This window comes from Vicugna pacos, chromosome 25, assembly GCF_048564905.1.
Source record: "Vicugna pacos chromosome 25, VicPac4, whole genome shotgun sequence".
Lineage (NCBI taxonomy): Eukaryota > Metazoa > Chordata > Mammalia > Artiodactyla > Camelidae > Vicugna > Vicugna pacos.
In genome coordinates this window covers 3,508,047-3,534,734 of record NC_133011.1, presented here as the reverse complement: position 1 = coordinate 3,534,734, position 26,688 = coordinate 3,508,047, and the positions used below count along the sequence as shown (strand labels likewise).

At 42.8% G+C, this 26,688-nt stretch overlaps 1 protein-coding gene across 5 annotated transcripts in view; it reads left to right on the top strand.

Annotated features, from left to right (window-relative positions):
- Window positions 1-26,688, top strand: part of RUNX1T1 (RUNX1 partner transcriptional co-repressor 1) — a 139,151-nt gene that overhangs the window by 25,389 nt on the left and 87,074 nt on the right. The window contains exon 2 of one of the 5 annotated variants that reach the window (XM_072949447.1): window positions 406-578. The exons of 3 other annotated variants lie outside the window; for them this stretch is intronic. In XM_072949447.1, the coding sequence (XP_072805548.1) occupies window positions 491-578 (88 nt within the window). In that variant the 5' untranslated portion in view covers window positions 406-490. Of the gene's footprint in view, window positions 1-405; window positions 579-13,877; window positions 14,151-26,688 lie in introns of those variants that run through there. One more of the 5 variants, XM_072949450.1, reaches the window with a different exon arrangement.

Sequence of the window (26,688 nt, the reverse complement as noted above, 5' to 3'; positions counted from 1 at the left end):
AAAATGTAATCAAAGCACGTGACGTCTCCAAGCATTTTCTAAAGAAACCGTATCTGAGAGATTATTTAATTTTTAAAAAATCAAATGGGGTAAAACCTAACACATCCTTTTAAGGTATTGATGTTAGATATGTTTTAAACCCAATTTGAGGAAAGAGGAGTTGTAGCCAGCTCTGAGTCACTTGATTGGAGAATTAAGAGCCCTGTAGAGCAGATCATTACAGGAACTGAGAAAATGGGGATTGTTTCAGATTTTTCTAAAATTTAGAAGTGCTTGTAACTCTCTCTTAAAAACAAACAAAACCAAGCTGGCTCGGGGTTGCCGTGCAAGTAGGTGGGTGTGGCGCTCCAGCTCCAGACTGGTTGTGATCTGTGCGTTTTCTTTCCCCTTTGTTGTTGTCAATAGAGAAGATTGATCTCTGGGCTGGTGAGCATTCTATCCGTCCCAGGCAGAAAAGGAGAGAGGAAGTTAGCAGAGCGATTGGTGGAGAATGATATCTGTCAAAAGAAACACTTGGAGAGCACTGAGTTTAGTAATAGGTGACTGCCGGAAAAAAGGGAACTTTGAATATTGTCAAGGTAAGGAACAGACAAATATTTTGACTTTGCAATTTATTTAAATGCCAAAAATCAATCGATGATTTTTTTTTTCCCAAAAAGTTATACTTGTGAAGATTTTTCTCTTCTTGTTCTTATCTCTTCTAGTGCCTGTTGATGAAGAATTGTATTCTGTGTTTTAAAAATTTGTCTTTGAAATCTTTGGATGTGGGACTGGGTGGGGCTCAGTCGGCCTGGCTGTGGGAGCCCTTGCTTGATAGCTTTGGGTCTGAAGGTATCAAATGATCAAGTACTACATTTTTTTTCACCCTCTTCTTGTTGCTGTTCTTCTTGCCATGTTTCATAATTACATCTGTTACAAGCTGAGCAATACTTGGAGTTAAAGAGTAAAAGCTATGCCATGATTTCTGTGTTTATTGTAACTAGAGATGGTATTTTCTGAAACAGTTTGTTGACTAAAGAGGGAAAAAAGTGCTTTTCAATTTATTCTTTCTTCTGTTGAATTAGGATTTTTTTTTAACTTTTAGGTGAATGTCATTTCCTAAGCAGAGTTCATGTTCATAGGCACATTTTAGAAAAATGTGATATCTACTGTGTGATTTCTACCAGAAATTGATGCATTGTAACTAACTGTACTTCAATTAAAAAAAATGTGATATCTAACTTTAGGAGACAGTAAATGTAAACTGTTTTCCATTTGGCAAGTAACTTTCTTAAAGTCTGCAACAGTTGAAAATTAAGGAGAGCCCTGAATTAATGGATTCCAAAGAGTTGATGCCTTCTGTAGCCAGCTCTGTTTTGGGTTTTACTGGACTTGTGCAGAAGCACAGATGATTAAAGATAAACTGTGCTAAGAGAATTGAGAGTTAACACAAATGTTGTGTGATACTGGTTGGCACTCTAGGGACTGGGAAGGGGTTTCTGAAATTTTGTGACTGCCTGCCTGGCTGTATGGAAAGATGGATAGCAAAATATTTACCTTCCGTAGCCATTGTTCTGGAAATGTAACTGCTGGTGCCTTTACCACTGCACCACATACACACACACACTCTTAAACACACATACACATACATTCACACTCACACACACACACACTCACACATACACATACATTCACACACACACATTCACACACACACACACTGACACACACATACACATACATTCACACACACACATTCACACACACACACAGACACACACACCCCTACTCTTGCAGTTCCTACAAATGTTTATTGGCTTGTTTTTAAAGTTCCCAAGAAGGTATTGGCAAAAGAGGATGCTTTGTTTTTGTTTTTGAAAGACCAGAGAAAATGAAATGATCCCCTGTATAATTACGGGCTCCTTTGAGATCGCCTAAATCATGATTTAGTTTCTGTCTGTATTTCTCTTCCTTTCCTTCCCCTGTTCAGAGTGCGATGCTCTTCTGCTGTAATTAGTGAGAGGCATAAAATCGACAGAAGACAAGGCTTTCAATTTATTAAGCAGTTGAGCATTCTCTCACCTCTGCTTCTGTCTTATTACCTCATGTACTATTGCTACTAAAAATTAATTTTTTGAGAGCTCAAATCTTGCTTGATTGGATTTCTGAAGTCCAGAATGGAAAGAAAGGTGTTCATACCTTACTTAAAGGAAACAAACTAATAATAACAACAACCCTTGCTTTAGAATTGCTTTTTCTCCATCTTCCATTAGAAGAAAGCATTTTGTTTAAGAGGATATAATTCTTTGCTTTCTGCCTTATGTCTGTGCCTATATTTCTAATAGGCTTATGCCTATATTTTGCTTATGGAGGGTTCTAATAATATAATAAAAATATAAAGTGCAGATTATAAATTGAGAAGAATATTGGGTTTTAGACCTTGAGTGTATATTGCAGCTGTTACATTGTAGATGTCACTGCCTTTACCCACCCCGACCCTGTCCTGGCCATAGTCCCTGCTGGTCACGGGGGGCAGAGCTGTGGCCTGCTGGCAGTGAGCCTTGCAGCTTGAGAGATCCATGCTGAAACAAACATGCATGACAAAGACACACCTTGGAAAACAGCTTAATGCGTGTTACTTGTTACAATATGCAAATACTAATCCTCAGTGTCATGCGTCAGAAACATTGTTGAGTTTCTTCTCTCTCTCTCTCTCCCCCCCTCTCTCTTACATACTTTAAAAAAATTATGTCTGTATACACACACTATGTATATGCATATATACGTACACGTACATACATATTTGCATTGACCTATTTTATAAATGTTGGATTTTCTTTATGTTTCATGTGGCACTGAATAATTTACTTCTGGTTTTTTTTTTCTTTTTTGTGATGGTAGTGCATGTAGAGAAATAGGGGGTTTAGACTCAAGTTGACCCAAGAAGTAGCGAAGAACCAAAATCACCTACTTAATATTGGCAAAAACATGGAGTCCATTGGATTCTCGGGGTTGTAATTTGGAAGCAGAGGATGCCAAGAACTGTATGAAGTTGAACAGCAGGGCAGTAAGCACCAGTGGCCTGAGGTGGCACCAGAGAGTCTGGTCTGTGTGAGGAGTTTGAAGCCAGGCAAGGGGCACTGGGAGACAGGCCCGGGTCTTTAGGGCGGCCAGGGGAGACGTGATTGATGCCCTGGGGACAGCCACCAGCAGAGGTGGAAGCTGGTGTAGGCAAAACGCTGCTGTGTTTCCCCCAGTGTTTTAAAGTGTATCCAGAATGTGCACAGTGCTCGCTCTTCTAGAATTTGGTTTGAAGCTGTTCTTCTGTAGTGGGCGCCTTTGTCAGGAGTGGGCAGATTTCGGACAGCTCCGAGTGGTGTCCAGCCTGAGGAGCTTGCTCTAATAAGCCACTGAGGAAAATTCTAAGAAGGGTCCAGTATTTGGCGTATAAAACAATTAAACTGGCTGTCTAAAAGATGCCAGGGCGCTAGCAGGAGAAGCAGTCGTGACAGAGGAAACTTGTTGCAAAGCGGTGTGTATTTATATTCGAATCTTGGGAGGGGCTGTTCACATAGTACCAATTTATAGATATCAGATGCGTTTCAAAAGCCATGTTTGTAATTTTAAAAAGGGTGAGTTTGTTTGAAAGTTAATTTAGATGATGCTATGCACCTTCACATGTTGGTCTCTTTATTAGGAAACGAAACAGCTCCTTTTCTTAAGCGAAATTGCTGGGTTTGGAGAGTGTCTGCAAGTATTTTTAGCTTTTCTTGGCCACGTTTGAGGGGTCTGATAGCATTAATGGGCTTTACCCCACATGGAGCTCTGAGCTCATTGTAGCCCTGCACACTGATCCCAGGTCAGTGTGATGCGTGAAATCAATTTATTTGAATCTCTTTGCCTCTATAGGAATTTGGCAGCATGCCAGTTGTTTTCATTTAATGTTCTTTGTGTTGAACACAGACAAGCAGGCATGCTTTTGTATTCATCTCTCTTTTGGTCTCTGTCTCTTTCAGCCAATATTTTACTCTATGGATTTTGATGTGAAGGAAGAATATATTATTTGCATGATTCTGATCATTTCTTAATATGTGTGTGTGTGCACTACTTTCTTATCTTTTAAGGGATTTTAAAAAAATATTCCAGAGTTTTAATGGTAACTTTCTTTGTACACCAGAACTATTTTATTTTTTCACAAGAAATATTGTAGAGTTCTTTTAAAAAAATATGATTTTTGGTGAAACAGAATGAGCATAATACCCCACATCATAGGTGGTGTTTGTTTGCTCATTATCAAAAAGGAAGCTAACAATATTAATTACACCACACGACAAATGTTTAATCTGTGAACTGATCAAAATCAGTTATTTCTTGGGGAGCTTTTTGAATGTGAAGATTCAGACTTTAATCAAGCCCACGCAAAAGGAGAAATTATTATTATCTGGGTACTATTATCCTTGAATAAACCACCTTGATGAAGATTTGTTCTATGTGAATTTTTACGAAGTTCCTGCCATCAGGGCAGTCTTTTGCCTTTTCAAACCTGGAGGCCAGTGGCAAGGGAACAGCATCGAGGTTCTGATGACAGACAGACTCAGCGCTCTCGGTGGATGTCTTCGTGGGGCGGGCTTGTTTCTGGGGCAGCTTTCGGAAGAGGTGGAGGAGGAAACGGGAGCGAGGGAGAGGAGGCCGCTCTGTTGCTGCTCCGGGCAGGTCTTGCGGAAGCTGATAGGCAGAGCCGGGGAGCCGCGGCTCCGGGGTCAGGCTCCGGCCCCAGCAGCCCGGCTTCCTTGTTTAATTACCTGAGGAGCAAAACAGCCCGGGAGTGCGTGCAGGCCGTATCTCCGCGGCCGCCTGGCGCTCCGACATCCTGCGGGGCCGCCCCGTCTGCCGGCCAGCGTCCCGCGGCCCCCGCCCTGGGCTGCTTTCCTTCGGGACGCATTGTGTGGAAGAGGGCTTGGTCAGGAATCGGAGGTTCCTGCCAGTGCTGTGTCCCCGCGCTCTCTGGACGGCACTTGACGGATAGGCTTGCCTTTTTTTTTTTTTTTTTCTGAAATGGCTTTAAAAATCTGGCTTTTTCATTTTATGCTCTGGCCTTGCTATGAAACAGTATCTCTATCAACAGCAGCAGACACGAGCCAGTGGAGGACGGGCCCCAGTGAATGGGCGCTTACTCCCCTAGTTCCTGTTACATTGTGCGCTCCGTGTGCTGCCCTTTTGGCTCAGGCTCACCAGCAGTTTGGTGTGGAACCAGTGGTTCAGAGGTTGCTTTGGTCTGGCCTGACCGTGAAAACAGACATTTTTAAACAAAGGTGGTAGAGCGTCTGAGGTTGGGTTTTTCCCTTTCCTCGGAATTTAAACGTGGACTTGAGCATTTGCTGTGGGAAGGGCCACACCCTTTGATGAAGTTGGGGGTGGTGAGAAATAATATTTGGACAAAACACTGTGTGCCCAGTTTGAGAGCAGCGTAGGGTAAATATTCGGGGGAATGCTTGGAGGTGGAGCCCTTTGGGAGATCCCCAGAGTGTAGCGAGCTGTCCTCTGACCAAGAGGAAATCCAGCAGGTTCTTTATCCACAGCCTGCCCTGCTGGAATGTCCGCGCTGTGGGTGGGGAGCGAAGGTGGTGATGGAGGGGTTTCCTGCAAGGGGAGGGGAAAATGTGACATATGCAGTGACTTGGTTTTTTTCCAGCTACTTCATGAGGATTCTGTCACGCAGACTTAAGGGCATTTACCCTTCAGACGCACAGACACGCGTCCCATTAATGTTAATTGGGGTTGTGGGCAGGTGAAGAGTGCAGGACGCACCTTTGCGTTGTGCACAGGACAGCGGCAGGGGATCGATTCCGTTCCTTGCAAAGAATATATGAATTAAACTTTACAGGGAAGAGTTTGGTAGGGATTATTCTAAAAAGTCCTTTCTCATAATGTATTTATGGAAGCAGTGTCAGTATTTTTTGTGTTTGTATACCATTCCAGTGAAAAGCATGTAGCCATTTAAATACTGGGGTTAGCCGGGTGCGACCTGTGATGGAGCTGGCATCACCAGGATCTGTTATGCACCGGCATAGGAGGCTCTGCCGCCCGTGCCCCGGGCATCCTGGGGCATGCGCACGTTTACGTATGCGTCAGCCTGCTGCATTGCTTTGGGAGTATTTCTCTTTCAACGTCAGTGTAAATATGAGAGAAGGAAACGTGTAAATATGTTCTGAGCCACAGTCAACATTCCTAACTGGCGTCCTCCTCCACTGACAGACTCCAGGTACCCCTTTTTCAGGTTCCAGCTTTTTGGTAGGCCTGTCCACCTGGAGCTTTCCTAAATGCAGGTAACGTGAGTGCCATCTGGAGCATCCAGCCTGAGCAGCAGAGAGTTTATAATGTGAGAAGAGCTTGGAGGACTTTGAAAAGTGAATAAGGGAGAGCTGTGGCTTGCAGGTAGTGGCACCAGGAATTAAAGAACAAAATATGAACAAGAAGGTGGGTTTGGCACCTTGTGGTGGGTGTGCTCAGGAGGTGTGGAGACGGCAAGAGGAAAGGAGATCTGTGGGAGAAGAGGGTGGGAGGTGAGTTACTCTAGAAAAGAGAAGGGAAAGGACCAAAATCTGTGAGTAACCGTGGACCTGTGTCAATTTACCAATAGCGATGAAAAAGGACATTTTGATGTAACAGATAAGTCACAGGATTCCACAATGTTAAATAAGATTTTGGTATCTACAATTAAGAATAATTTTAATAAGAAGTCAGAATGAGAATTGAAATTTCCATGCAGAGTAGGACTTAGGTGGAGATTTCTAGATTTTAACCACTGCTCAGTGTATTTCAGAATAATCCAGCACTGTGGTCTGTTTTACCAGGCCTTGTGAAGTGGGCAGCAGGGGTGGGGAGGTGGGGAGGGGAAGTACATGATGTAATAACCCAGTAAGGCTGGAGTGAAACAGTAATTTAAAAATTCACATTGTTATAAAGCACATAGACTGTGCTGGTATTATTTGAACAAGTAAAGCTGTTTTGGAAGGAAAATTTGTAATGGAATCCGAGGTAGCTAAAAAAAGTTTTTTGAGTAAGTTTGAATTTGTTTATAAATGTGGCCAATTAGTACGTGTGGATGGATTTTGCTAATTTGCAATGTGGAGAGAAGTGGAGAGTTTGTTAGAGGTAAAATCCTGTGGAAAAAAAAACATGATGAAAAAATTGTGGGATTTTTTTTTCTTAACTGCTGTGTATTTGCTCCACCTGGTGGATTTTGTTGAAAGTGTTTTAATCCATGTTAATGAAAAGGATCCCCTTCACACAATTTATAGGAAGATGAATCTTTTGTTTTATTTTTGTTGCTGTGAAAAAATAGTTTAATTCCTATCAAGGTCAGAACATTGATGTCTTTTGTTCAGTACTTTCATTGCATTGAAAGTGATACTGTTTTGTTTTGTTTCATTTTTCCTGGTTGAAAATGTGGTACCTGTTCACTTTAGATTTGGAAAGTAGAGGAAATTAAAAAAAGAGGAAAATAAACATGGTTTATAATTTCGCCTCCCAGAGCCACTGCATTGTTTCTAAAAATAGATGTCAGCCGAAGAGGACTGTTTTGCATTTACGTTTACTTAAAGATATGGGAACTGTGAAACACTGTGCCCAAGTGTGGTGAGTGATGATGATTTATAATTAGCTTTGGACAAATGCTGCCCTTCGTTTCCAGATTGTAAAAAAAAAATCAGTGTTTTGCTGGAACTACGTTTGTTAAGCTACACGTCTGCAGAAGGCAGAGGCAGCAGAGATGAAAGGTGCCTCGTGCGATCATAGGGCTGCTCATAGGGGTGATGAGATCTGCTGTTCACCGGGCTGACACACACTGCTTTCTTTAGAAATCTTACAGATTTCATTGTGCTTTGATCATCTTATTGTTTTCCTTAGGTTATTCTTTTTTTTTTTCTTCTCTTTTAGACTCTAAAAGCTCTGTAACAGAAGGTGAAGTTTTGAAAACAGTGTCTCCATATGTAAGGGATTTGGAGACCTTTTTATTGTCTTTAAAATTGTCATTCATAGTCCTCATTAGCATTTATTGTTGCAAGCGTACAAGCAGAAAATGTGAAATTGGTGTGTCATGAATAGCCCCACCGAGCTCTGGAGCTCTGATTTTGCCTGCAGTGTGGTGTGGGCTGGGCTTTGAGGGGAAAGCTGTCCAGATGGCTGTCTGCACAGAGCAGAGCTGCAGGTTTTTTTGTCTCTGGTGCTGGGAGGGGGGAAAGTTCATTGGAGCATACGCCATCCCCCTTGCGTTTTAACAAAACTAACTCGCCATTAGTCAGGATGGGGAGGTGGTGACATTGAAACAAAGGTTTTCCATATAGTGTGTAACCTTGTCAATGGATACAGGATGAGTAGTTAGGGTGTCTCTATATTATCTGAGAGATTTCTGTAGTTATGAGAAATATGAGGAATCTAAATGGCAACTTACTTGCAGACTGGCATGCAAGTGTATGCTTTTGAAGACTGATTGTTTTTAATGGGAAAATGCTTTTCTATGAAGCATAGAGTTAATGTAGCTAGTGTTCAGCCTGGTGCATTAGTAAGGAAGTGTTTTACTTTAAAAATTTTAAAATAATTTCACCCTTTGCTGGTTCCTATGGAGTAGTCCACAGTAAATGATATTAGTTGGTTTGAGGTTTGCATTTAAATGATAGGACATTCAGACAACGCAAGTGCTAAATCTGTTTTCACATTTCAGAATTTGTTTGAATACTGGTTATTGAAAATCAACAGTTGGTGGTGGAAAAAAACTGGAATATATTGTGATATTTTAAAGGCATCGGCACTGTCGGAAATCGTTCATAATAATTGTAAATATAGGTTTTGTTGATTGGTAGCACGTAATGTTTTATCTTAAACAAATTTCATTTTGCAAAAATACACACGCATGTGCCCTACATCCTTAATTGTATGAATACACATCTTTTCATTCATAAGTAGAGAATGTTAGATACTTCATCCACAGTTAAGAGTCAAATGCATTGCTGGAAAAATTGTCAGAATGATATTACTAACATTTTATTATCTGGGCATTGAAGATGGAAAAAAATATAGAGGCTTTTTGGCTTGTCAGTTTAAATAATCATATTATTTAAAAGTATGTTATGATTGGAATCGTCAAATCAGTTTAGAGCACAGTGTTAACTCACTTTAAGTGATGGAGAGGCACAAAGCAAAGGGACCTGAGTCCTCTGGTGTGACATGTCATGGGTGACGGGAAGGGGTCAGGACTTCTAGCTCTCGACCTGCCAGTTGCCCTGGTAGACTTAGATTTCTCGGCAGACCATACAGGAGGTTCTCCGCGGGGCACTGTGTTGTCTGGTGGTTGGTCATCTAGTTGCGAATGATCCAAGCAGTGAAGCTTTGCTGCTGCTGTGATGTTTGGTGTAATCATTTATGAAGACAAGCTTCCTCTGTCCGGCAGGTTTTCTTTGACTTGGTTGCATCTGATTGTGAGCACTTAGGCCCCCTCGGGCAGCCCTGAGTAACCCCGTGACCCCGTGATGCTTATGCACCTTTCAGATTCTTCAGCTGGCAGTCATGTCTCCTGTTCTTCTGTCATTTAAGCAAAGTTCTTATAAGCTCTTCTGTGGGCTGGCTGAAAGTTGAGGAGACACAAATGCTTGCCTGTCATTTCCCCCCAAGGAAATATTTGAGGGAAATAGCATGAATGTGTCTGGTTGTTTACTACAGACATTTATATAGTGGAATTTATAATCAAAGATACCCTCTTACCTTTATGGAATACTTCAGTGAGCTTTAGAACTGAATTTTTTTTTTCCTGTCTCACTCATTTCTTTGTGATTGGCTGCATCATACATACATTGTAGCTTAACTAAAACATAAACCATTTGCTTTTCTTGCAAAGTATAATTGGATTTATCTTTGTCAGGAGACAATCTCTTATGGCCTCTATTTAATACAGTTTCAGGTGTCTTTCGGTGGCAGAAACAAATTAATGTACATTTTTATTAGGTGTTGTATCTATTTAATTGACTGTCAACGTGATGAGAAGTTAGGAAATCATCCAAAAGAGAGGTCCGTCTCCCTCAGCCCAAGAGCTCACACATTAGGTAGGTTTGCCCAGTCAGTGGGATGCCTTTAGAAAGCGCTAATAGCTTCCAGCTGGGTGGAAAATCAAAACCTTTGGGGTCTGACAAAACTAGCAGATTTGAATTTGAAAGCAGAGCTAATGCCTCCATTTTATTTTTTACCACTCGCCCATAAAACATTATTTTCCAATATGTCAGCCTCATTTGGTGGCCAGTGGTCTGAAATTGAAAGTGGAACAAGCAAGCAGAGAAATCTGGACATTAGCGAGTCCGCCCTTTCAAGCTGGTGCGCCACTTTGCGGACGGGTCTCCCCCTAAGAGCAGGGGGGTCTTAATGACCATTCATCAATGCTCGTTGGCTGATCATTGAGTGCCTTCTCATTCAGTTTATCAAGTCTTGCACATAAAAAGTCAGAATAAGCCTCATTCAGCTTTGTTAAAGGCAACTAGGAGGAAGATGCCCCATTTGAACCCACTTTGCCCTTGTTTTTTCACTTTGTTAACGCAGCCCTGCTTAAATGAGTGCCTTTATTGGGTCGGTTAGAATATCTGAAACTATTAATTCTCTCGTATTGAATAGCTGGTGGCAGGCCAGAGCAGATGGGGTGGGCAGGTATTTGGTTGGGTGTATTGCTTTCAATTAGGATCAATGAGGTTTCAGCTCCTTTGAATTAACTCACTTAATACCCACTGTGTGAAGTCGCAGTGTATCACACAGCCTGCTGGAAGCAGAGGGGAAGGCGGAGAAGACTTGTGGAAGAGCCTTGACTCAGCCCCCCTCACCCGAGCAGAGAGCTCTCACTGACTGCAGACACTTTCAGTAGAGGGCCAGTCCCTACTGGTGAGTCAGTGTGAACAAAGGGAAAATCTGGACCATAGGGATGGTGTGTTTTGGAAACAAATGGAAAATATCTTAGGATCATACAGTACCGTAAGGTCTTTCTAGTGACTGAGCTAAGTATATTGGGAAAAAAAAATGTTTTTTGGGGGGAGGTCAGCATACACTTGTGGACTAAATTTACTGATTTGGAAAGTGAATTTTTAGATGACTCTCTTTAAAAAAAAAGGCCTTAAAAATGCTCTGGATTCTTAATTAAAAGACATGTATTAACTGACAGGGCGCTTCTAAGGAAGTTAGTTCATTGGTCAACGATGTTTTGTTTGTTATTGTTTTGAAGATATTTGAATTTTTAAAAATATGTGTCCTAGTGGTAATCCAGGACAGTGTTTTGTACCAGACAATACTTGCACAACACTGTGTATTTTTTCCCATTCACCTGCGTAAATGCATTCATCATGCTATTGATTGTGTTTTTATTATACTATTTGGATGTTAGAGATCTTGGCTCCTTATACATTTTTTCATTGTCATTATTAAAGGGAGAGTTATTTCTGCCTAAGTAACTGTATGGAACTATGTACCCAGGCCTCCCTGTTCAGGGAGGGCTGCCAGATGGGGTTACCACTTTGCTTGCCTCCATGGCTGCAAGGATGAGAGGAGGAGCTGGTTTCCAGAGAGGATGCTGAGCGAGTCTCAGATGCACACACAGTCAGTTCGGCCTTTTCTGCAGTCAAACTTCTGGGTGTGAATCTCCAGGGATCCAGGTTTTGTTGACGCGGATCAATTTAAAGTGGCAATTACTGTAGTCAGATAACAGCTTAAAAAGCTTTTTTACACATAGAAAAGATACATAATCACACGGCATATGGAAGTTCAGTCTTCCGAGCTGTGGGTTAAGGGACTCTCCGTGTGCCGATGTTAAGACCCAGTTTTCAAACCGGATATCATCCAGTATTCTTAAAAGTGTATTGCATTTTGGTCCCGTGATTTTCCGTTTCAGAAGGGATTCACCATGCGTATTGACGAGCGTTGGGTTTCCCGCTGTGAAAATGTTCTCTTTCTAACATAGGTATAGTATTTAAAAACAGACAGAAAAACAAACAAACAAACAGTGGCACATAGCACTGAGTGGCTTTAAAATAAAAAATACTCTCTTTAAAAATGAAAATCTACAGATTCAGAATGCCAGATTCCATAAAGGCCCTTATAGCAGGACTTAATTGATCATCACACTCATGGCTGCTATAAAGCTTTCTGTCATAAGAATGTTTGAGCTCCGTGCTTAACTGTACTGAAATCCATTACACAGAACCTCATTACGAGTGACATCTGACTAAGATGAACAAAAGGATTGGCCTCATAAATAGGGTGCAGTATACTATTAGTGACAGAGCAGAGTAATCATTATGAATTGTAGTCTTTTTACAAGTTGTCCCTGACAGTGATGGATATTTTGAGGGGTTCACCAGAGGAAGCAGCACTTCTTGGACACAGTATTTGGGGGCCGTAAAAGTTCTTGCTGATTGACGCTGTTCCCCAAAGCTGATGTATTTTCCACTTGTGCAGGGGGTGTGTGTGGACGTGGGCGTGCTTTGAGACAGGTTGTGTGCACCCTTGGGTGCGGGAGGGGTGAGTCGGCAGAAGTCAAGCGTCACTGCCTCTGTTTTCAGATGGGTTTTTATGGTTTCTCTGAGGCAGCAAGTGGGGGGGGGACCAATCCGATGGGGGCTAAAAGCACACGGAAAGTGTGGAACGAGCTAAGGACATGCTGAGGACCGTGCTGGCAGAGCAAGAGTTAAGGGGGATGCTCCTGTCAGTCTTGTTCATTGAGCTGGCAGGCTGGTCAGAGGCTCCTGAATGGGACCGTTTCTGTGTTTAGAGTGGATTTGAACATACACTGGAAAGGTGAAGCCTGAGGGATCTGTCTCATCCTGTGTGCCGTGTTGTTAAAACAAACACACAGAGCCCTCGGAAAGATTTGCAAGTGGTAAATTGGGGAAGAGTTTGAGAAGTGAGCAGTTTCCCTTCTGCCTGGCATTTTTGTGAGTGCAGAAGAGGCATGCTAGGCAGGCAGGCATATGTTTCTCCTATGAGGCAAGGATGTTTTACAAAGGACTAAAGAGGGACTGCTGAGAGGGAAATAGCCGGCTTTAGATAAAGCACTGTAACAAAGGCTCGCAGTTTTATATATCATGGTGTCCATTAAAGCTTAATAGAGAAGAGCCCATTGAACCTGGCTGGTGTGTGTTATTCATGGGAAGGGTAAACATTTAAGAGCGTGCAAAAAAAAAAAGTCAGAAATCAGGAGGACGTGATTGTTCAGCTTTTGAAAAGGCTTTAATGGGGAAGATTTTGTTTTTCATCTCCCACGGCTCTCTTGGCGAGGTGGACGAGAGTCAGCTAAGAATGTTTGGAGCGTATCAACGCAGGAGTCCCAGGGGGTTAAAAGCACTCCAGTCAAATAAAAGTGGTCTGCTTCTGCCGCTCCAAAGTGTCCTATTCTACACACACTACTGGGAAGCTGACAAAGGGAATGATTCTGATACTTTGTTCAGTGTGGTCACTGGGCACAGTGTGCACACTCTTAGCAAATGTGTTTATACTGTTACAGATTTCCAGTTCACTAAACAAGCTTGGAGGTTTGTGCCTGTGTTTGATTTTTAATAAAGTTCCCAATTACAGCTGTGAACGTGAGAAGATGGGAGGGAGGGCTTTGATCGTGAGCAGCGGTAGGGGGCCAGGTCTACTTTTGGTTCTTCTGGCAAAAGAAGGGTTAACTTGGAATGGGTGGCGGGGGTTGGGGGGAGCTGGTGAATGAATTATTCAGCATTTAGCTTACCATTCTGCATTTTACTTTCCGCCTGTGTTCTGTGGTGCTCTGGAACTTGCTGGGAGAGGTGGAGTGGTGAGGGGAGGCAGGGGTCGTGATACTTTGCGCACACATCCCTGTCATTGTTCCGCCTGAAGAGGCAGGGCCGGGTTCAAGGCCACATGTGCTCCTGTCATCATCCACATTTCTGCTCCAAGTGCAATCCGGAGTGTCAGCTCTCCATCTGTCTCTGCCTGGCAGGCGCACGCGCCCAGCACCCTGCCTCGGGCTATGCTGCCCCAGCCCCTTCTGACGGCCCTCCTCTCTCTACCGGCGCCCATTCCAGAGCAGAGGGCATGAGCCCCCATCACCGTCACCACCACCATCACGCTCGCTCTTAGGACAGAGCCCCTCTCTGCGTGGACGCTGGCTTCAGGGATGCCTGGTGAGTTAGCCCTGCTCTGCTGCCTCTGTCTGATTTTGCCGTGAAGAAAGCTGACTTTTTTTGATTATGCTCAGAAAATACCTTCTGCCCCAGGGTGCGCTGTCTTTTACGAGGGCAGGCAGAGGCTGGGGGTGGGGGGTGACAGAGGCGACATGTGGGAGGTGGCATAAAGAGAACCATCAAAATCTAGATACCCGGGTACAGGGTGTGGAACCCCTGCTTTTAAAATTAGGAGGTGTGCTTTAAAGACTGAGGGGAAGTAGAATCCATTTGCCAGAGCAATCTTACTTGGGGGATTCAGCTCAAGTAAGAAGTATTGTTGCGGTCCTGGATTTTGTGGCTGTCATTTGCACCCTGTCCCCTGGAAATGTCACCTGTGTAGGGAGTTTGCAGGTTATGGTGCAGTCCTGGGATAAGGTCTCTTTAAAAAGCTGTTGATGTCAGAGAAAGTGAGGGAGGCTTCGGGACTACAGATAATTTCAGTTTTGTCTGAAGTCACAGTCCTTAGCTGTCACTGGGCAAATAATTGAAATCGGTTAATTAAAAATAAAAAGTCTGAGTTACTGCAGCTGTTGTGGTCCTGGAAATTCAGTGTGTGTCCATTTCCTCTGAAAAATACTGTCCTCGGAGCCTGGAGTGTTTCTGTGCTCGGTGCCAGTGAGGGCTCTGCTTGTGGAGAAAGAAGCTTGATAGAAGCCTGGTGGGGAGAGGGTTATGTCTGCTGGTCTCAGGAAGGACTGTCTGGACTGCCCTTTGCTGCTCTGGGTAGCCTACCTCAGATGAAAAAGGCAGGGCAGAGACATCCCCCAGCCGGCTGATCTGTGTGGATGTTTCTGGGGTAGGACAGGCAGGCAGAAGAGGCTGCGCTTGGTCACAGAGTTTGTGCACCTCACAGATGGTGTTTTGGAACATTATCTGCCAGTTTTCTGCAACCACAGTTGTGTGTAGGTATCGCCAGTTGTTTGAAGAATGTTCCCCCTTTTAGGATGTGTCTTGTAGTCCTCGTCACTGTGGATGGATGTGCAGAGAGGATGCATTTGTGACAGAACCGCACTTTGTCATCAGTTCAGTAGACGAGGGATGTATGTAGCTGAAATCTGGGGAAAATCAATTTACAGAAAGGCAATGACTGGGGTCTTTGAAAGGTCATTTTAACTCTTTAAGCTCTCATCTTGATTTATATGCACCATGCAGCTAAAGAGGTAGTGTGCGCTGGCTGTGTGATAACAGGATCGGTGCAAAAGTGCTTGTGTTTTTTATTTTACCAGAATACTGTAGTACAGTTTCGTCCGATTTTTGTGCTGTAAGTCAAATCTGATTTCTTTTTATGCTCTTAAGAATTGTGTGTTAAACGATTTGATTTGTCAGCATTCTGAAGAGTCTATATTTTGTTTTGGTAAAACAAAACCCCAGAGTAACCCAAAGCCATTTGTGAAAGATAGTAAGAAAGTGAGAGAGACCAGGTGAGACCCTTGCTACCCCTGCCGATTACCTGACTGTAAAGCGTCCCTCGAAGCGTCCTTACTTACAATGCTCTGAACTGCTTTTAAGGCTTTAGAACCACTGATAAGTGCGTTTTAGTGTTAAGTCGTTAATATCTGGCTGGTTCTAAAGCAGGAGCCTGACGTGTGGGCAGTGTTTCCCACTCTCCCTCGCTCATCAGCTGTGTTAGAAAACCTTGTACTTGGATGCAGAGAACATATTAACAGCTGTGACTATGCGCTTGTGCCAGAATGGCGATACTTGAGCAGATCTGACACTTGGCTATTTTTGACACCCATCTGCACTTTTTAAAACTTGCTATGGGGTGGACTGCTTCTTAGGGTGTTTTTAGCATATTTGAGTCCGTACATGTGTACTTATATTAAGGGACAACTTTAACCATATGGGACAAGCTTTATATTTTTAAATAAGACATCATGTGTAGAAGATTAAAAGGATGTGTTTTAGATAATCTGATACTGTCACTTTTTTTTTATTTGACTAAATATTTATATATCAACATTCATTGTTATTATTATTATCATCATCCTCTTTTTGCCATAGGTCAGGTGTCAGAACTGGCTTCTGTTTGTCCTCAAACTTGATGTAACAATTCTCATATCTAGGACCTTTTTCATATACGTGGGTTTCCCTGGAAACAGATGTGCACAAACTGAACTTATTCAAAGACATACCAAATCTGTGGGGGTGGGTCGGTAAGAACAGTCTTAGTTCAGGGGTTTCTATACTATTTTGGTTAAAAAAAAAATACTGTAGTTGTTGATAGCATACTGTTACAAAAGGAACCATGGAAAGTCAAAGGAGGCACACACGTGCTTTAAAGAAATAGATTAAACTTTATGATTAGGTCAATATAAGGAAGTATCATTTCAGTGCCTGTCACTCGGTAACAACGAGATCCTTGTGTTTAAGAAAAGAAAAATGTTTTTTTATGAGACGGCTAGGAGGCCTTGGGCATTATATTATTTCAGGAGGAGATGGCTCCAAGCTTTCTGAAACATTTATATTTTTATCAGTCTTTGTATAATATTATCAAAGAACATATGTTGACCTACAAAATGCTTTCAGGGCTGTTTCCTTAAAAGGACAATAAGTGAGCGCAATCTGTGTAGCCCAGAAATGGGCTGTTCTTTGAGAAGACAGCTAGTGTTAGGTCAGACCACCCTTTGCAATGGTCCTGCTCTCCAGATGTGACTGGAACTTTTTTTTTTAAGTTCAAGTTTCCAAAAAAAAAAAAAAAGGTTTGTTTTCAAAATCTGGTTTTACTTAAGACATCTCCAGCCTGGAGTGCATTTCATAAATTGCCCACATATTTTTCTTAGCAGAGAACTTAACTGGCTGTAATTTTTAACACATGGCCACATCATGTGATATTTTCAAAACACTTACACATAGCTTTAAGAAGGTCCCTGCAGAAATGATCCATCCTCTCACAGCCGGCCCTTTTTTTAACAGCATATCTGCATTTTCCATTTAGTAGAGCTATATATTATTAGCTTACATTTTTGGGTAGTAAAACAGTGCATTGCTGATTGTAAAACATGGACTTTATTATCTGCTGAAAATTGATTTGGCATTTATAGCCACTGTGTACTGCGCTGTTTTTCTGTTTTTAACATCAGTGCTTGCAAGCGATGATTTGTGTGAAAAACAGAAATGAAATTGCCACGGACAGACAACTGTTAGGGGCCCTAGTAACTGAACGTTTGGATAATGCACCTGGTAATTTTTTTTTAATAGATGCCTCTAAATGCTATTATACAAGAGCAAGAAACACAACAGCCCATTCGCTGTCACACTGGTTTACCTTGCAAGTCGGTTTGCCGTTGTGCAAGTCTTGCTCTTTGCTGCATCAGACAAGCCTCCTGCCAGCTATTAAAACCGTATCAGCAGCAAATACCCACTTATAAATGTGGGCCGTGCAGACGTGACTTTTGTGTAATAGACATTTAGAAGTTCCAGCCTCTCTTCAAGCCCTGGCACCTTTTCCATTTTAAATTATTTTCTGTTAATATTTCTGAGTACTTGACCTTTTAGCTCTATATATTTTAAATAATACTGGGAAACTTTCACAAGGCAGCTTCCTGTGTGGTGAATAGGCTTTTGAAAAAGATAAGCATTTAATCTTTTTTTTGGGGGGGGTGTTGGCTATAAATTCTGACATTTTCATAAGATAACTAGTTTATTTTTCTCTCTTAGAATAAACATTTGCTTAGTGGACATTCTTTAGAAATGTTTATTAACTGTCTCGTCACTGCACTGATGTTTGATGTTTGCAAAGAAGATGCTGTGGTGATCATGTTCTGAGCATCCTTCTCAGTCATCCCAGGAACACATGCATTTAGAGCTGGAGGGTCGATCTTGGAAGTGCCTTCAGTTGAAAGATGTTGAACTGAGGTTAAGCGACGCGCTCAGGTGATTTATTCAAGTCAGAGGATTCCCCCAGCTCACCCCCTTTACCACGCCGCTTCTACACCTCACATCCTCGGTAAATCACATTGCCATGGTAGTGCGTGCACTTCGTTGTCTTTTATCTTCTGCCGTGGGTTGCTCTGACCACAGGCTTTCTCCCCCTCCTGCCCCAGGACTGCAGAGGTGTGTGGCAGAAAATTCTCCAACAGTAGTCACTTGGCCTGTGGCAAAAGTGTGCCAGCAAATTTATCTCATGATTGGTTGGAGATCAGAGAGCCTAAATGTGGCTAATTCCCCGAGTATTAAACAGATCGAATAACAACGAAGGCTGTGACAAGTGAAAAGCTAGTGTAATAAGGAACTCCAGGTAGGAGACATATGTGGGTCGCTGAAAACGTACCAGGGAGTTTGGTTTCTCCACGCCATGCCCTCAAGGAGTTTTGAGTTCTCGTGCTCCAGGCAGAGAAGCCAACCATAATTATGACAAAGAGTAACGAGAGCCTGGAGACAGTAAAGGAGCCCAGGGGCAAGGACACAGGGGGAAGGGCAGGTGCCCGGCTGACTGGGAAGCCTTCCCGGCTCCTGCGCGCTCCAGATTGGGCCTCCGTTACTGTAATTTAACTTGTTTTAGTTTGTTGTCCTTATACCGAGGACAGGACATTCATTTTGTTTATTAAATGTTAGTATCTGTGTGTGACAGTAGGTATAGTATTTCTCGAAAGCCATTTCTTTGTGTACAGTTGTGGTTCTTTGGTAGCTAACCATATCTAACGGAATAAGTCATTAGCTTCAATGACTCATAACTTGAGAACAGTAGGGTTTCACACCTGACCAGGAAGCAGGTTTCTGTGGCTGGCTTTCTCAAACAGCTGTTTGCATTAATTAATATTAATGCAAATGTACTTTCTGAGAATGTCTAGCTTAATTACGTTTTCCAACCCATAGAGTTCCAATCAAAGGAATCGGGAAATCCTCTTAATCTCAAAGGGAGTATAGAACTGCCATCTCTGAACAGAATAAATCTCTGATCGTATAGTAAGTGTAGCCTTTTATTGAAGGCCTGTGCAGGCCAGTCCCCAGGCTGGGCACCTGACACACTTCCCAGTTCTCACTGGAGTTCTGTGAAGGTTTCTGTGACCACGTGATCTGCTTGAAACCCGAGGATCAGGTAAATTAAGCACCCCCCACCCCACCCCCAAAGGACACATAGATACAGTTGAACGGCAGAGATGGGATTCTCTGCCTTGCGGATTTTGGGTTCCTTTGGGTTCTCTTCTTGTTAAGGAGGGGTGGGTGTTGCGCTTGTTGAGACGATATGTTGTTACGGAAGCTAGGTGCAAACATTTGAAGGAGAGTGTTTGAATTTGAAATAGAGTAGCGTAGAAGGTGGAGCTCTCTGAGCTGAAAAGTAGAAGTGGGAAAGCATTAGCCTCAATCATCAAGAAGGATCTCGGATAAAGCAGACTGGGGGGCAGTTATCTTTCTGTGTATCCCTGCTCCTCTTGAAAGACTGCAGTGGGCATGATGGACGTGGCGGGGCAGTGCGCTGATGTCATTATTTTGAAAAGTCTGGTAGAAATCGTAAATGTGCTCCCTGACAGAGCAGGGTAGGTTAACTAAGACATCACCGTTCCAGGCTTTTGGAATGTGGTCATCCTGGCTATCTTCTGTTGATCAGAACCTCAGATGGATGATCTTCTATGTTTTGGATTATAGTGGAAAACTGGGAAGCAAATGATGTGTTCAACACCTTGGCAGACAACATCGTTAACCACTGTGTGGTTAAAACAATCTCAGATCTCTTTGGTAGTGAGACTTTGGGTCCCCATGGTTCTGCCCCAGGAGGGCCTAGACAGGCAGGCAGGCTGTGTTTCCAGAAGATAAGCGTGCTGTGGGAAGGCTGGGGTCTTTTTCCATCGTGCCCCTCCTCCTCCTCCTCCTCAAAAAAAAAAAAAAAAAAAAGTGGATTTTAAAATTGTGGGATGTCTTTGCTAGAAGATTTGACTTCTTCTTTCCACATGTCCCCTTTAAAGGCTAAGTGGTAAGTGCAGTCTGTAAGAAGTCTCACTTTATTAGAGGGGTTCTTTCATTTCTGTGTGGTTTATTAACATCACACGGCATGCACTTTGATGCTCATGCAAGAAAATAAATCTGAAAGTAGCATGTGCACATGACGCTGTAAAGGGCCTGGCCTCTAGAGCCACGCGATTATGCAGGCACGATGCTCCCCAGGACGGAGGGGTATTAGAAGGTGTCTGTATCGGGTGTTTATGGCTTTAACAAAATAAACAGACCGTTCTTAATCCGGGATGATTTTGATGGGGTGCTAAGTTATGCAGAACTCTGGGAAAGACAATTGCTGTGCTTCTGAGCGTATCGTTACATCTGAACTTTGCGTGATTTAACTTCACTGCCTTCCTCCGGACTCGTGTGGTGTAATGATTTTCGGGTTATTGGGAGGAAAATGCGTAATAAAATTTGAGGGTCCTGTGGTAACAATTTATATATTCTTTCATTTGAAATGCTTAACATGTGTCCTGACAAAGACATGCCTGCCACAAAGAAAGGCCTTGATTCTGACACTTCCCGTGTGAGGTGGGCGCCGTTTGGCCCTTAGCACGGGTGTCACTGGACCTGTGTCCTCGGCGCTTGTGCCGACACTTCATCTGAAAGATCTGTTGACATTTTAGTTTTTCCTTTCTGCACTAGCACTAGTTGTACTTGTGCAGCCTAGAGATAGGAAAGTATTAAAGGAATCACAATGAAGATTTTTGTCTCTAGAGAGCACTTTGGTTTCCCCCAGAATTTTCTGGAATGTTCTTAACCATTGGTTTATAAAATACAGCAGGATGGAAACCAGAGGTAAAACCCACCTTCTTAATTACCCGGGCATTCTCTTACACACCAGTGTTTGCCGGCTGAGCGTGAAATCCTCACCCCCCAACCCCCCCCAAAAAAGAGAGAAATGTAGATGCGATTGGCCTTTCACAACCTTTGCTGGCTTTTGTACAACTTGGGAGTCTTTCTAAAGAACTTTGGTGAAAGGAGGAGTTACCTGTTGCTGTCACGTAGCTGTTGGCTACACAGAGGCGGGTCTTCCTGTTTTTCGTTTTTATCTACATTTCACTCATATCCCACATTCTGGGGGTCAGGCGTTTGGTGCTTTGGTACCTTCTACTCATGTCACGTGTTCTGTGGGTACAGCGTATCCCAGTGATGTTACTATACCTTTCACTGAAACCTTTTGGGGGATGGGACCAGAAGACAGAAGGAGGAGCTCTTTAAGCTATGAAGTTTGTCTTGTTTAAAATTTCTGTGCATGTTGGTTCGTTGTTCTGAACGGCCCTGGTCTTTCTACCATTACTGTGTTGTGTTTTATGAGGCCGTCTGTCAAAAAGCCACAGGGCACCGGGAACGCCCCTTCCTGGGTGCGAGTCGGGCTTCTCCCACCTGGCGGTGTGACCGGGAGCAAGCAGTTCCACCGTCTGTCTGAGTGTCACTTCCTTGTCTTGGAGACAGTCACTCTGCCTTGCTGGCCCTCTCCTCACAGCGCAGTGGTGGTAACGACTGTAAACGTGCTGCGTCTCCCAGAGAAGCCGAGGTCACAGGCCAGCCGTAGTTACCAAGGGCAGACAGTGACACTGTCTGGCCTTAAACATAGGGGACAGTGTCCGAGTCACACGAAGGGTCTCTCGGCTGCTGTGCTTGGTGAATTTTGTCTGCATTTGACAGCATGTTCTGTCTCTTCTCTTTCTCTCTGTTGCCTGTCCCCTACGTTTACCCATTCCAGTAATTTGCTAACTTGGAGGCCAGGTAACCAAACTTAGAATGGTGAGTAAAATAATAAAGTGTATGCGTAAGTGAACACCTGAAAAGCCTAGCTTTCCCCCTTTCCCCACATGTTAATAAGTGGCAGTTTTAATTTGCGGCACCATTTTGGGTGACTCGGAGGCCTTCCCCTCCTTGCTGCTTTGCTTGTCTCCTGGTAGGAGGTGTTGCTGGAGAGCTGGAGTCTGTCTAGCCTTTTATGGATTCCAAGATACAGACTCTTCCTTGTCATTTAAAATAATAGAATTTTAAGTGTCATCAGCTTTTCTTGATAAAGCTGCCATTTGCATTAAGATCTTGATTTCCTAGTTCTAATACTTCCATTCCAGGCTACCTGTGAGGCTGGCAGACAGCAGGCAATCAGCAAATGTTTGCTTAATACATAAGTCAGGATGAGAAGTGGACTGGGTTTCACAGAGGTTTTAAAGGAAAGAAAGAATGCACAGAGCATGTTAACGGTGAGAGTGAAAAATTAAAAAGTGAATCTTAGAAAATTTTTTGTAAGTGGTATTTAAGAACCAAGCATTTTCTTAGGGTTAAGGAAAAATAACACATTTATTTTTTGGCCATACAACTTTAGCAGTAGCTAGCTGCATATTAGTTAAAATTACATGCATTATAAATCTGATCATTTATCATGATCATATTTACTAAAAGTATAGTACCCCATGTAACACTTAAAAAAAACTTTCTGACATAATTACTGAAATCAGAAACAAAGCCGCAGGCTTTTGATAGGAGTAATATTCGGGGAAATGAGCACTCACTCTACCTGAGCACTTGCGTGTAGTTTGGGAGCGTGGGTGTGAGGTTTCAGTGTTCCAGCAGACATACTGAGTAAGATTCTAGCAGGAGACAAATGTTAGCAAAAAATTTTCATCTTTTCAGTTACACAGTAAATTCCGTCCACAGTTTCTTCTACCAATAATCTTAGATGAGTAGCAGTTTGATAGGCTGATAAAATTTATCCTAGAGACTTCAGAGAGACTGCTAAAATAATTCATTCAGTGTGTGACGCATAATTTCTTGAAAAACATGTAATTTCTCCTAATAGTACAGCTTTCTCTAAATAGTTTTGCCCTCTTATATTTGCTTCAACATTTACATTGAATCCTTTGAAAGGGGTGGGAGGGCAGGTTTGAGTTTCAGAGGATATCGTTTCCTGGTATATCTTGAAAGAATGATCTTGCTGATTTGACAGATATTTGGTAAGAATTTCTCTTAATTTGTGCCCTTTAAAAATTTATAGGTCAGTGTTGCTTATCAGCTCTGTTTTTACAAGAATATTACTGATATTCTGTGTGGAGTACTACAGACTTTCCAAAGGTCTTTTAGAGCACTTTGGAAACATGCTATAGAATGATGTAATTAAGTGGTCCTCAAAGTGGGGTCCACAGGTCAGCAGTATGGAAATGCATGTTTTCTGTCCCTCCCCAAACTTTCTCCGAAGCTCTGGAGTTTTTTGGATCGTGGAGGCCCCAGGTGAATGGAAATCAAGGCAATTTATGTGTTTTAAATGATGTGCTTAAAAAGTAATACTCCAGAAATTACCGATAATGTGTTTGTTCTGAGCCTTGGTTTCATTTTCCTTCTTTTCATTTATTTATTTTCCATAAAGTCTTACAGAGGTACCGGGGGTTGAACCCAGGACCTCCTGCATGCTAAGCATGCACTCTGCCACTGAGCTATACCCTCCCCTCCAGCCCCCTGAGCCTTGGTTTCTGCTGGCATATTTGGATGCCCACAAGTTGCAGCTAAATTGACTGAGATGGTTAAGAAAATGTGCATTTTAGTCCAATTCTGGGATGTTATTTGTTCTGATAGTTATTTTTAAAGAAGGGAGTCTATGTCGAGCACTCAGGTACCATTTGTTACGTCCTTGCCTCGTTTTGAGGTCACCATCTGATTATTCAAAATTCTGTGACTTTAGCTGATCATCTTTAGAGGGTGTTTAGGTAGACCTCAGTTTCACACTAATACCAGGTAATCTTGAAGGTTTAGACATATAAAAGCATTCCTTTATGTTCCTCTGTGTCTAACGTAAATAAAGGTTCAGCGTAATTACAAACGCGGCATCGGGAGTGCCTGGAAGATTTATTTCTTACCTCTCCTGTATCTTTTGTTGTTCTCTTTTGTGCTTGGTGTGCCTTCAGTAAGCATAGTCTGACACGCTCTGTGGCCTTTGCCTCCTGTGATAAAATAGATGGAAATGATTCCTGACACCATCTGGTGAAGAGGAGCGGCCCTGGAGAACTGTGCTCTGAGAGAAAGTAACTGAATGCTAAGAAATGTGCAAGTCTAGGGACACAGGCAAAGGATTTTTTTTTTTAAGAGCATGAACATTAATACATCTTCTTGAGGTTTGATGGGACATGTACTGCCTACTGCCCCATCTGGTGCTTACGATAGCATGGCATATTAGCATGCTGCAAGTTCATAATGTATTCAGGGGGAGGAAGCATCCCGTGCATACCAATTGAGGCATCCTCTCTTTCAGAACTGCTTTTGAATTTCAATGATGTTTATATCTTCCAAGCCGTGACTGAACTGAGCATTTCCGCTCGAAGGAATAACATGAGAGAGAGAGAGAGTGTGTGTGTGTGTGTGTGTGTGTGTGTGTGTGTTCATTCGTGCTCTCTCCTAGTCCCTCATTAATTTATCTTCTTTCCTCCCTTTTTTCTGGATGAAGTTATAAGTGGTTTTTAATATCATGCTTTATGACTTTTAATATTTTCTGTTTTGAAACCACATAATACTTTGTTGTTATTTCACTTACAGCACTTAAACATTTTGCCCTGTGAAATTGTGTAGCTGTCCCCTTAGAGATTAAACACTTTTTAAGGCTCAGACCTGTATCTAATTACGTATATGTCTCCGTGGCACCTAGAGTGTAGTCGTCCGTTTACTGAGCTCCCACGGTGAGTGTGATGCCATCGCAGGTGTTGAGGGATTCCTGGTGAGCAAGCCTGGTGGGTCCTTCCCCTCAGGACCTTTGTATTTTTGTTGGGAGAAGACAAACAATAAACAAAGAAGCAGATACTTTCATAAAATAATTTCACGTGAGGAGGAGTACAGATAAAAGCCAGGCTGGAGGGCAGATGAGTGAGGGCTGAGTGGCGCCACTTAACTTAGGTTGGATTGTCAAGGAGGGCACCTCTCGGGGGGAAGATTTTTGCAGAGACCTGGGTGATCTGAGGAGCTAGTGGCAAAGGAAAAGCAAGTTCAGAAGCCCTGAGCTTTGAAGATGATCGGTATTTTCCAAAGATAGTTTGAGCCAAGTTCAGGGGTCAACCCATTGCTAGGAGTTGAGATTTTATGCTAAGTGTGTCTAGAAGTCATCAAAGGTGAGGTGGTCTTAAATGACCGTTTAAAAGGATAACTTGAGCTGCTATGTGTCCTGCTCTTAGTAGGCACTAAATGACTCTATCCCAGGAAGGAGGTGAACCTTTAAATCCATCGAGGCACTCTGTCAGATTGAATTAGCATGGATTTCAGAGTCAGGAAGGCACCTCTGGGTTCTGGCCTCGGTGTTTGAGCACTTGTTTAACCTTTTTTCGCTTGTGTCTTCTCATCTGTTAAAAGGGAAAATTAGTGCCTAAAATCATGGTACTATTGTGAGAATTAAGTGAGTTCATTCACTTAAAAGACCCAGCACAGGGCCCAGTTCTTGATAGGAGCTTGATCTGCCATCGACACACAACGATCGTAATAGAACATTTGGGATGGTTTCGAGGAATATTTAAACAGTTGGCAGCATCTTGCTGGGACTCCTTTTCTGGTGCTGTTATCTTCTTAATAAAACACTGCAACATGTTGCCCGGGTGGCAGTGCACAGCAGCTGCGGTCTGCTGCTCTCCATCTAGAATCACGTGAGGAAGGAAACTCAAGGAATCCTGTGGCAACATCCATGCCCAGTGATGCAACCTAGGATTTAAAAAAAAAGAAAAAAAATTCTTTTTAGCCAAAATGCATCTCAGCAAACTGGAAAAATTTTTACAAGTTTAGCATTCTTTTTTTTTTTTAAAGGAATTTTGGGGAGGTCAAATTACCTTCTGAATTAGAGTGAAAATTGTGGTGTGAAGGATATTATGAAGTTTTAATTCATAAAGCGGTACCTGTTCATTAGTCACAGTAGATATCAGCCTTTTGAAAGGAATTTGTTCAGTGCAGTCAAATGGAGAGAATGCAGAGCCCCTTAATTTTTGCATCATGCGCTTAAGTGCAAGAAACAATCCTGCAGATATTTTCATTTCTCCTGTGAGGCAATGTTTCGCTTGTCAGACTTTCTGTAGAGGAATCGTGGGGCAGGGGGTGGGGGCAGATCTTGCTGGTGGCTGAATATATGAGGAGAGTTCTAAGTCTATTGTCTCGGACATAATCTTACCAGATACGTGGGTTGAGTTATTCTTTAAACTAGCTCCCCACTTTTAGAGCTACGTATTTGTTTCGGGCTAGAATTTCTCCCCTCTTCAATCAGCAGATTATTTTTTATATGCCCTCCCCCACCCCAACAGTCAAGAAAACAAATGACACTTGAGGAATGTGAAGCGGGAGGTAGTGTGGCTAACTCGACCGAGTTTCATCAGCACTTGGCGAGATTCTTGCCCTGTTTTTTGATGTCCTGCAGAACTGTGCAGAGCTGCTGACATCTGCATGTGGTGTGAGCCGAGGCACGTTTATCGCTGCCGTATTCCGGCTGGGATGTAAGAAGAGAAGGGACGCACAGTTGCTGTAGAACTTGGGGAGGTGGGAACCACAGTTCGGAACAAGGCAGCTGGCTGTCAGCTCCTGAGAC